The 12,696-nt window shown below is 36.0% G+C and overlaps 2 protein-coding genes across 2 annotated transcripts; one reads left to right on the plus strand and one right to left on the minus strand.

Moving 5' to 3' along the window:
- Window positions 1-239: 239 nt before the first annotated feature.
- LOC143589441 (uncharacterized) lies at window positions 240-1,850 on the minus strand. Its single transcript, XM_077070200.1, has 2 exons — window positions 1,050-1,850; window positions 240-986 (listed from the first exon to the last, which is right to left on the minus strand). The coding sequence occupies exons 1-2, from the start codon at window positions 1,848-1,850 to the stop codon at window positions 240-242; spliced, it is 1,548 nt and encodes a 515-aa protein (XP_076926315.1).
- Window positions 1,851-9,976: 8,126 nt separating this feature from the next.
- LOC143589444 (protein BASIC PENTACYSTEINE4-like) lies at window positions 9,977-12,326 on the plus strand. Its single transcript, XM_077070202.1, has 2 exons — window positions 9,977-10,148; window positions 11,493-12,326. The coding sequence occupies exons 1-2, from the start codon at window positions 10,077-10,079 to the stop codon at window positions 12,324-12,326; spliced, it is 906 nt and encodes a 301-aa protein (XP_076926317.1). The 5' UTR covers window positions 9,977-10,076.
- The last annotated feature ends 370 nt before the right edge of the window (window positions 12,327-12,696 follow it).

The following is a 12,696-nucleotide window of genomic DNA, read 5'->3' on the forward strand; positions in this document are numbered from 1 at the left end:
ATGCCTTCCATGTCAGAAAACTGGTTGAACTCATGTGAGGTAAACTCACAACCTCGGTCGGTACGAAACGTCTTGATCTTTTTCCTGACATCACTTTCAACTAGTTCCTTAAACTTCTTGAAAGCTTCAAACGCCTCATCTTTGGCCTTCATCAAATACGTCCAAACAAATCGTGAGTAATCATCGATTAAAACAAACATGTACATGTTACCCGCTATTGTTGGAGAGGTAATCGGTCCTCACATATCACCGTGCACAAGTTCTAGGGCTTGAGTCGCCCTAAACGCCGCCGAATTAGGAAAGGATTGCCTCGTTTGCTTCCCGACCAAACAAAACTCACACAACTTGTTTTCATGGGTAACGCTACGCATCCCTTCAACCATCTCCCTCCTAGCCATTAGCTTTATTGACTCGAAGTTCAAGTGGCCAAGCCTAGCATGCCACAACCAACTTGTTTCTTCAATTCGGCTAAGTAAACAAACCGATTTACCAATCTTTAATTGTATCCGGTATAGCCGATTAGGGGAACGGGTCACCTTCATCAATAACCTACCTTGCCCATCATGCATCGTAAGGTAGTTATCTTTTATATGAATATCACACCCGTGTTCTGAGGCTTGACTGAGACTAATAATATTGCTTCGAAGACTCGGTATGAAATAAACATCCGTAAGCAAACGATGTTCACCACTTTTAGGCTCAAATAAAATCGACCCCTTACCGCTTATATCAACATAAGAGTCATCACCAAACTTAACATTTCCTGTAACACGATTGTTAAGTTCAGAAAAGATAGACTTGTTGCCCGTCATGTGGTTACTCGCACCGTTGTCTAGGTACCAATCATCACCATCTTTAGACTCGTAGTTTCCGGGTATAACCTTCTTTTCATTCAAGAACACCGTTTCTTGAACACTCTTCATCATAAACAAAGAAGGATCCCTTATCTCGGATGCTTCAGCTAACTTTGTTTCACCTTGAACTTTCTATTATTGGTTAGGACACTTATGGACAAAGTGTCCAAACTCATCACATCGATAACATTGAACCTTTGAGAGGTCCCAGGTTTTGCCCTTATGTTCACGGTTTTCCCGGTTCATGGCGGTTTCTTGATGACCGCGATTTTGACTCGACCCGCGACCACCTCGTCCTCGCCCTCCTCCACGTCCACGTCCTCCACGAGTGGACTCACAATCATTGTACCGACTACTTGAGGATTTAGACTTTTGAAACATAAGCTTACCTTGGGTTTCGGAATGCATGTCTTCTTCACGAATCCGCTCCTCGTATGCTTTTAAACATCCCACCACGTCTTCAAACCCAACAGTTTTGAGATCCAAAGTTTGTTCAAGAGATGCAACAATTTGAATAAACTTCCTTCGGGGTAGACTTGAAAGGAACTTCTTGACCATCTTAGTTTCCTCGTTCATCTCTCCTAAACTTGCCACCTTCGACGCCGTACACGAGAGTTTCGCCACAAACTCATTAATGGTCTCCGTTTCTTTCATCCTCATACCATCAAACTCGTTCATGAGAGTTTGCAATCTTGCCTCCTTAACCCGATCAGCCCCCAGATTACGCGTCTTAATCGCATTCCAAATCTCCTTAGACGAATCAAGATTACCCACTTGCATGATTATTGCTTCCGGGATCGACTGATAAATCAATGCAATCGCGATGTTGTTTTTATCATCGTCGGTTGCACCCGGATCAATGGTATCCCAAACCTTTTGCACGTTCAAGAGTACCTTCATTCGAATTGCCCATACCGTGTAATTGGTAGGGGTAAGCATGGGACTTTGGAATGCATTCGGGTTCCCACTCGTCTTCACTGCTTCCTTATCACCCATCGATCTTCGTTAAACTCTAACCGCGAAAATAAGCCGATCAAAATTTGTTAAACCAAGAAAAACAAAAGAATTAAAACCAACTTTTATTCTTTTTTCTTAATTTCGATCGTATTCTGACTTCAAAAAAAAACCAATGGAAGAATACAACAAAACCAAGTTTTATTATTATTTATGCTTTCTTGAACTCTTGTCGGCGGCAAAGAAAAGAAAGTGTAACAACTTCAATTATGTTGACTTTTTCTTCCAATGAACCAATCACAGACTATACAATTCACCACTTTAATTGATAAAATTGTGAATTCGAGAACCGACTTTTCTCTTGCAAAATCAACTTCGGCAGCGGCAATTGAGTTGGATGATATAATCAATCACGTTTTAATTGATTGATGAACACCAAGAGCACAAGGCTCTGATACCAATTCAAGAACGAATTGATAACGGAAACACAAACGAGCACACAATATTTAGGGTAAACCTCACGTATTATTATACTCAAGAAACTAGCACAAAACTTGAATACAATAATCCCTCTCACAATTCCATAACCCTAACATGGCTATGTATTTATAGGGAGACCCTAACTTGACCAACAAGTAAAGCCCAAATATAAAAGCCCAATTGTAACCCCATAAACCCATTACATCATTAATGAATTCCATAGGCCCAATAGGTCTAACCCAGTCACCAACACCTGACGGGCCTAACACAATGGAAATTACCAACAATTATTATAATTCAGATAACATATCAGGCCGATTTAAAGCATATAAACTTTGGTTCGGGTCATGTCACAAACACCACCTAAAAGTTGGCCATTTTGGTTCAGGTCGTGTTATGAAACCAAAACCCAAAAAACAGAAACTAAAACCTAAACGAAACCAAAAATCTCTTAAACCAAAACGAATACCGAAACCAAAAACCAAAACAATGAAACAAAACCTAAACGAAACCAAAAACGAAACCGAAACCATTCAAGCTTGATAAGTGAAGCTCGTGCTTTTATTTTGAGACTGTTGACACCCTATAATATAAGGCTGGATATTTCAGAAAAATATTTAAATCTATGTTTTTACCAAATAATTTTGATGCAGGTGGGAAAAATATGATGCGAAAGGGTGAACCGAAACAGGAGCGCATAAATATGGAAGATTAAATGAACAATCATGGTGGAAAAAATGGGGAGAGCTTTATGATGGAAGAGGATCTGTTCTTAAATGGTAAATAATTTCAATCACACTACACATTATCCTTTAGAAAATTAAGCATACAAATTAAACTATGAAGTGGGATAAATCAAGGACATATGAGTAATTTAAGCCTACTATTGTACTATTTGAAGATCAACTTACTAATACTGATTGTTGTTTAAGGAAGTGGCATAGAAAGGTCTCTTAATGTTGTTCTTTTTGGAGTTTAATGTTTGTGTTTTTTTTCAGGACTGTCAAATGGGCTGAAACTGAACTCGGGACCAAATGGGGAGACAAATGGGAAGAGAAATTTTTTTCGGGTATCGGGTCCCGCCAACGAGAAAAATGGCATGTATCGCCTACCAGTGAACGTATGTCTCATTCTTTGTTAATGCCTAAAACGCCCTTTAGTCCTATTACAAAATAGGGCAACTGTATATCTTTTCCGTTGCAAGTTATTATGTATAGCTTTAGGTTGTTTCATCAATATGTACGCATTTTAATGATTGCAATAAAATAGAAAACAACTTACTCGTAATAAGTTTCCTCGTCTACTACAATATCCCAACTTTCGCCGGCTGTGCTTTTTCCATACTTGTGCATCTTGCTGCTAAGAACCAAGAAGTACATGAATCAGATTTTAATTCTAAATAACATTACAAACTAAATAAAACCTATTGTTAATTTGTTTTATAGTCATATATTAATATTATACATGTTTCCAAAGTGTTCTTCACCCTATGTCCTTGGCCAACCTGATGCATGAATCAAGCATTTTTTAGTAATAATAATAAGTATTTTTCTAAATGAAAGTACAGAAGTGTGGTCTTTAGTTGTTGTAATTTTTCTAGAATAAAACAAGGCCTGTTTAACAAAACACTTACACAAATTGAAAAGACAAACTTATAAGTGTAAAACAAAATTCCATGAGGCCTCATTTAAATACTATATCGCGACGCATACAAACAAACATGTTAGTCAATATATCAAAATTATCGCGTCAAATGTATAAATAATTAACTATATTAAAAAAAAACACAAAATCTTACCTTTCCCAGTTATCTTGAAGAGATTTACGAGCAGCCCTTAAATTGTAGCTTGGATTCCTTGAGAAAGCATGATGTGGAATATGAGCATTGATATCATGACAAAGAATTGATACAAACCATAAGTTTTAGGTTTAAATTCAATAATTTAACATGCGTTTGGGTTGACATGTTTAACTGTTTAGTTAAACCGGTTGTGTTGGGCTTGACTTGCTTAACCAGTGTACTTAAGCAGGCCGAAAAACTAACCCGTTTATCACATGGCACTGACTCAATGTAGAAAGTACTTTGTGCTTCAAAAAATTTGATTATGTGACACTGAATATAGAATCACACTGTCAGTTGGGATGTTTACAATCCAAATCAGTCTGAAAATTTTGGACCGAACTACTGCGTACGGTTTTGGAAAATGACAAACCAAATCGGTCAGTTGACTGGGTCAGCCGAAGCGACCAGTTTTCACGGTTTTATATGTTACCCCAAATTCACCCCTTCCTAGTTCCCAACCTAGAGTATAACAGCGTGTAATGTCATCACCAGTTGGGTTTTTCAAAACGTAGAGTTTGAACCCGGTTTCAGATTCGGGTCTGGGTCGATAGGCATTTGCATACGGGTTTGGTTTGTTTTTCTTCTTGTTGTTGGTTGATTTACCAGGGGTGACATAGCAATTTCCCATGATTTATGTGAGAAAGTCTTCAAATTCTGTAAGCTGAAATCATAAATACATTAAAAATGAATCCCATATTATGAAAACTCCATATTTTTCTTACAATCAATCCTAAAAAAAATCAGGAGAAGTAAACTAAAACAGATAGCCAATAAATCTTGAAATTGTTTGTTGTATAATTCAAAACACAAAATCTTCAAAGTCACTCAAATGAAATCTTGACTTATAATAGATTTTCACTTATATACTTTCAAATTACAGCATATTCAAATATTATTAACTCAAAATTTTCATACAATCAAAGGGCATGACCTAATTCAAACTCATAAAAATTCAAGAAAATAGATTTACAATCATATAATAAATAAATAAACAAGCTTTACCTAAATTATTCAATTATTTAAATGAAAAAATCTTCAAATTATGTGGACTAAAGTCATAATACCTATATCACACAAACAACATATTTTTTTAGTGAAATAAATGGCAGAAGCTAATTTCAAACCCAGATATTAAGATTTTGCAAATAGATACCCAATGCCTGCAATCATCAACCAAAATATTATTTGGTGAAAGAGTAAATTAAAAAGCCACAATCAATCGAAACAAAAGAAAATGCTAATTTCATATCTCAAACTGTCTATAGTTCTAACCAATTCCCAAAATCGAATTAATGGAAATGCATAACAAACTGTAAAATGAGAGAGAACTGTGAATTAAGGCATTAATCTGTTTACCTCCTAATCTGTCAAGTAGAACTTGTGAACCACGAGTGAGAGAAGGCGCCGTTGTGAATTTGTTGGCATTCAGTTGAGAGGGCTTTAATCGAATTCAAGAAGAGTAATTGTTGGAAACCGTAATAAATCCATTGATTGTGTTGAAAGATTAAATGACATTCAATTCAATTGAAGGTGGTACGTAAAGGAACGTCGCCTGGGTCTTAAACATCACCAGAGGTCATAAATCTTCGTCGGAGCAGGGATGACCTGCATTCAATTTTAGCGACGTCTCGTTTAGTGGCGTCTCAAAGTGGTCAAATTACCATTTGGTCCATCAAATATGTTTTATATGTAATTAATATATATATATATATATATATATATATATATATATACAGGGGAGGGATATTTTGAGAACCATGTTGAGTTTTAAGAACTTAATAACTCAATCTAGGCCACACATTTAATTAAATGGATTGAAATATGTGGTTGAGATTAAATCTGGCAAAAAAGTCAAAGTAGGAGAGAGAATAAATATGTAAGTGGTTACACTAACTTTTACGTCCGTTACACATGTGTAAAAAGTCGACTCGGTGCGTAAAAATTCTGTATTTTTTTTACGTGTATGTAACTTACATATGTTACGCATGTGTAAAAAAAATTCAAAAAAAAAATCGTTACACTGAGTTCTTTCGAGTTCTTAAAACTTAAAGGGGTTCTTAATTGAAATCTCCCCTATATATATATATATATATATATATATATATTCATAAAATCAGTAATCTTTATGAAATAAACAACACAACCAGGTTTATAACCCAATTCATTTATGCCCATTTTTATTTAAAAAAAAGAAAACGAAAAAAATAAATTATGCACAACCCATTCCATAACACAATTACCCAGTTTAAGCTAATTTAAAAGTTTAATTAAACTTTAAACCCAATAAAATGCGCATCCCTTTTATTTATTTATTTGTTTTTTACTTAGGACACATATTTTTACTCACACTTGGCTTGTGAACTTTTAACGACTCTTGGAAATGGCCAAGGTGGTGACATCGACGGTGGGAGACTGACAAAGATGGTGCGCAAGTGACATTGGAAGTGATGAAAGTGGCAATGACAAATGATAGTGGTGGGATGGTGGCAACGGTGCAAATGGTGGCAAATAGGTAATGGTGGTGATAGAGATTGTGGTGATGAACAAAGAATATGGAGCCACACCAACAAGAGATGTTAGTTACTTCTTTCTTAATTAAATCCTAAATTTAAGTATAAACACATGGAACTCACATTAAGTAATTATATCAACTTTGTTTATTTGTATCTTGTTTTCATCTCAACCGAAATATTAATTTCATCCTCATCTGATATAAAACTATCGATCCTAGACTTCTTGATATTTCTTTCTTAAACATCAGTGACCGTCGTACATAAAAGTTTACTATGAGAAATAACAAGAATAATATGCATAATCCGCTTTCTAATATTCATTTAGATATTAGGTCATAATAGTAACCATTAGGCTAAATATAATAACAATTATTAAGTTTACTTAACTATCTTTGGTATAAAGTATAACATAATTCACGGGTTCAAGTATAATTTACCCAAAATCATACTTTTACCCAAACTAAGATATGTATTTATACTCTTGTTAAAATTAAGTTAATCACACGTTGAAACACACAATTCTACTAAGTTCATTCACATAAACCATACACCAATCACTTATCCCTTTATTAAATAAAATCTAAAATTTACGCACACACAAAAACTCAAATTAAGTAGTTATATCTACCTCCCTTAGTTATTTCGTATTTCAACCTAACCGTAGCATTAAATTCGTCCTCATCTTATAAAACTACATATGTCCTCGACTTTTTAATGTTTCTCTCTCTAACGTCAATGATCACCGTCCACCGCACATAAGAATTTAGTCGACGAAAAATGAAAATCCTAGACACAATACCATGATGATACTAATTCACAAGTTATAACGTCTAAAATAATAGCAACCATACTCATAAAAAATAATGCAAATTATCGATTCCATTAAACTTTTTTTAATAACAATACATGGTAAATATTGTTAAAATATATAAACCACACGCTAACAAGAGATGCTACTTATTCTTTAGTAACTAAATCCTAAATTTAAAGATAATAAGAAATATGAAATTCGAATTAAATAATTACAATCTACCTCCCTTAGTTGTTTCGTATTTTCAACCCAACCGTACCATTAAATTCATCCTCATCTTATAAGCATCCACATGTCCTCGACTTCTCGATGTTTCTCTCTCTAACGTCAGTGACCACCGTCCACCGCTCAGAAAACAAAAATCCTAAACACAAACCTCATCCCCGTCTAATATAAATTCATATATTATAAGTTCTAAAATAATAGCAACCACACTCATGAAAATAATAAAAATCATCAATTTCATTAAACCCTTTTTTTTTTCAAAACAACAAGATAATGGTAATATTGTCAAAAAATTTGTAAAGAATGGCCTAAATAACATTTTCTAATAATAATAAATGAAATTCTTATTTTATTATTTAAATTAATATAATAGAAATAGAATGGGTATATCTGTTTAGAGAAAATCTACAAAAACTGAAGCAAAATCTCAAGGTTTGGTTTCTCTCTCATTCTCACACACACAACACAACACAACACAACACAACACAACTGGTGCTGATATATATGAAAAGTGGTAGGGCTTTTTTCTTTTCATTTTGGCTGGCTGGCGGCGTTACTTGTTCTTCATCATCATGTGAGTCTGCCCATCTCTTCAATTTTACTCTCTCACCTCCATAATCGGAACCGATCTCCTCTCAATTTATCACTCGATCTGTTGTTATTATTATCTCATCTCTCCTTGATGGTTTTGAATCTGGGCAATTGGATGTATGCATGTGATTTATTTAGGGTTTCTGAATTTTGGGCATTGCTCATTTTAGGGTTTTGAAGACTTGTTAATTGTTGTGGCTTTTAGTTGTTATACCTTTTGATGATTTGTGTTTGATGTAGAAAGGTGTTAAGATGGTAAATCTTTTAGAGTCCGATTCGCTTCCGTTGCTTCGTGGTGGTTAGGGATGGTGTTAAAAGGTTTTTTTTTTGCTGGGTTGATTCATTGTCATGTACCGAGTCTGTGAACAACTGGCTTTCTTGTTTGATCTTTGTTTTTGTGGATAGAGGTAATTGCATAGTCCTTGATAGTGCTCGTAGCGCCCGCTATAGCGTACCATTGAGCCAGGCTGTGTTGTAGAAATCACTAGGTGCTAGTCGGACGGCGGGGCAAGGACTAGCGATGAATCGGATTAGAATTTATATGCAATTTTTCAAATATATATACACACACACACCAAAGTTTATATATAAAAATTTTCAATTTTAACCGATTTTGACCAAATAGAAATTAAGCAGCGACTAGTGGTGGGGTAACTACTAGCAATTAATAACCATGGCACCAGGTAACCGCTATGTGATGTGTAGGGTAAGGAAATAGCGATAAAATAGCGACTTGTGATTTTATTTATTTATTATTTTTATATCTTTACTAGCTATTTTGGTGGTATTATTGATTATAATTGCTATTTTGGTGGTGTGAATGTTTGTTTATTGATTATAATTGCTATTTTTTTGGCTACTTAAATGTAAAACATGTAAAAGGGTTCTACGACCTTGTCTCTAAACATGAAATAGCGAGTGCTATTTCATCGCTGTCACCACGTAGCATATAGGTAGCTTGTCATTGTTGACTGCTATGGGTAAGGGTTTATAAGAAAGTTTTTATCTTTTTGCGACTTTTGTGATTTAAGTTAGCAGTAGTTTAGCAAGAAAGTTGTATTTATGTTTAGCAGTTCTTTAACTGTTGTGTCTTCTCAGCAACGGAATCATCACTTTTCAGTCAATTAAGGTAAAAAAAGAACTCATGTTTTCTCAAAAAATATCCCACTTGGGGTTTTTTACATAGAAATTGTGGCTTTTTTTAGCAACCGGATGATGGGTGGACCCTCTCGGTCGCCGTTGCTCGCAGTTACATTATTGCCATTTTGAATCTTCATTATATTTGTCATTTGGTCCTATGGTGTGTTAAGACTCGTGCTTTAAGATTGTCTGGTTACATAGCAATTTTAGGATTCTATATTTAATGCACTATTACAAGAAGTAACTCAGGGATACGTATATATCGATAAAGTAGCAACTTAATTATTAGTATTACCATAATAGTTTACCTATATAGAAGAATTTAGTAGAAAATGCATGGTTTACTTTATTTGCTCATTAGTTTACGCTTAATCGAGTCACACTCGGAGACACTACCTTTACAAAGCTGACCGACTTTTTATTGTATTACTTTTTAAACAGCATTATTCATTATTATTATCAATAATATTGTTTTGTTGGTTTTTTCTATCCAGTTAATAAGATCAAATAAAATAGTGATCTGCTATGAACCATCTACTAATTAATCAGTACAACTTGTAATTATTTAATTTCGAATCTAACTGTTTGTGTTCATGATACAGGACAAGATGATCATAAATATTTAAAATCAGATTTTAATTTCACTCTTTTTAACCAAAACCAAGATGGATGATGCGGGTCATCATCGAGATAACGGGCGACATCGAATAGATTACTTCAAAAGTGTTCATCCTCAGGTAATACATTATTAATATTTATACAAGACAGAATTACAAATATTGTCCTTTATGTTTGTATCAAATTTCACTTGTTGTCCTTTATTTTCAACATTGATCTGTTTTATCCTTTACGTTTACAAATCCAACAACGTCTGTCTTTTGGTCCTAACCCAATTAGTTTTTCTCGTTAACTCTGGTCATGTGCATTGCACATGAGGGCAAATTGGTCATTTACCCATTTATTTACAAAAACATTTTAATAATTAAAAGTAAATTTAATTAAAAGATTAAAACAAAAATACCTTTTATTTATAAAAACACAATTTATAATTTATTCTTAAATATTTATAAATATGTTATATAATTTATTTAAATAAATATATTCAACCTACCCAACCCCCTTAACATCCACGAACCACCATCTCCAACCTCCACCGTCTCCGACCTCCGCCTCCGCCACCATTTCCAACCTCTGTCTCTGCCACGTCTCCAACCTCCGTTGTCGTCACTGTCTCCAACCTCCACCACAGCCACTGTCTCCCACTTCTACTGATTGTTTCTCTCTCTCTCAAAAACCGTTTACACCCACTTCAGTCACCGTCTCCCACCTCCACCGCCGGCCGTAAATGAACCTAATTATGGCTGTCAGAAATGCAACAACCCTTTAAAACCCAACCCTTAACGAACCCGTTTGCCTTCGATTCGAGCTTAGATCTGAACGATTTGAGTTTAGATATGTTCGAAATTGATGGTGGTGGCTTACGCTATGGTGATGATCTAGCCACAAACTGACCACAAAAGATCTAACCGGAAATCTTGACCTTTAATTATGAAACCCTTCAAAATCTGACCAGAAAAATATATCGACCGGCATGAACACGAAGAGCCGCGGATCTGCAACCTAATCGCCATAACCCCAGTTTCACGAATACGTTGAAATTGGGGCGGTTTTGTTGATGGTGGTGGCTGGCGAATCTGTTGATGGTGGTGGCCGACGCTTTTGTTGATGGTGGTTGGATGGTGATAGTGGTGGTGTGGTAGGCAAGTGCACACAGAGAGTTACTCTATTGTTTATACGTATCAAATTATTAAAATGTTTTTGTAAATAAATGGATAAAATGACTAATTTGTCCTCATGTGCAATGCACATGACCAGAGTTAACGAGAAAAATTAACTGGGTTAGGGCCGAAGGACAGACGCTGTTGTTGGATTTGTAAACGTAAAGGATAAAACAGATCAATTTTGAAGATAAAGGATAACAAGTGAAATTTGGAACACACAAAAAGGACAATATATGTAATTCTGTCTTTAGATAATTTGTGTAATTTGTTTTTATTTTTTGTATTAAATATTAATTGTAGTGGAACATGATGCCTCAATACCAAGTGAAAGACCAAAGCGCAATGGCAATGAACAGAAAAATCATGCAATTCGTTTCCGAACGTGACACTGCCATTGAAGAGCGGGATCGCGCGTTAGCTGAGAAGAGAGCAGCGTTAGAAGAACGCGACATGGCAATCCAGCAGCGTGACAGCGCAATCGCCGACCGAAACGATGCTATTAAAGAACGAGATAACGCAATCGCCGCCTTACGCTTCCATGAAACCACCATGAACACCCACCTCCACCGAGGCAGCAGTTCCAAGCGGCACCACCACCATACACAGCCGTCTTACGTGGTGGAACCGCATTTAACCGAAGCACTCCCTATTACCGCTGTCCGAGCTGAACCTGTTCATAAAAAGGTTAAAAAAGAGGTCAAACCTCATGGTGGTGGTCCGTCGAGGGCTAAAAAACAGAAGAAAGTTGGTGAGGATCTGAACCGGAACGTGACAACTGACGGGTCGAAAGCCGAGTGGGACGCACAAGAGTTTGGCTTAATGGACCAGATTAGCTTTGACGAAACGACAATGCCGATCCCAATATGTTCGTGCACGGGTGTCGCGAGGCAGTGTTACAAGTGGGGTAGTGGCGGGTGGCAGTCGTCGTGTTGCACCACCACTTTATCGGTTTACCCGCTACCGCAAATGCCGAATAAACGTCATTCACGGATGGGCGGGCGCAAGATGAGTGGGTCGGTTTTTACTCGGTTGATCAGTCGGCTTGCATCACAAGGTCATGATTTGTCTTCACCGGTTGACTTGAAAAACTACTGGGCGAAACATGGTACGAATCGCTATATTACTATCAAGTGAAGCAAAGTTAAATGACGATTTTACCCTTGACCGAAAAGGAAGAAGTTTTGTGGTTGGAAGATTGTGGTTTGGTCTTGAAAAGGGAATGAGTTTTGTGGTTGGAAGATTGTGGTTTGGTCTTGAAAAGGGAATGAATTAATGTGTTAAAAGTGGTGGAAGACAAGTGACATGTAGCATGTAGGTTTTTGTTCTTGTTAGTTATGGATTTTATGCAAGTGTTTGGTTGCATGGTTACTATTGACAGTTGTAGGTGGGCTGTTTTCTGTTTAATATATTATATCTGTAGCCCAACTTTTCAAGGATTTTTGGCCTGAATAGAGTCGTTTGATATGGCCCGAATCCGATCCTTGCTTTCTGGCTATATTGGATC

The sequence above is a fragment of the Bidens hawaiensis genome, unplaced genomic scaffold, assembly GCF_021521415.1.
Source record: "Bidens hawaiensis isolate Kalapana, Puna unplaced genomic scaffold, B.hawaiensis_p1.1 tig00037562_1, whole genome shotgun sequence".
NCBI classification, from domain to species: Eukaryota; Viridiplantae; Streptophyta; class Magnoliopsida; order Asterales; family Asteraceae; genus Bidens; species Bidens hawaiensis.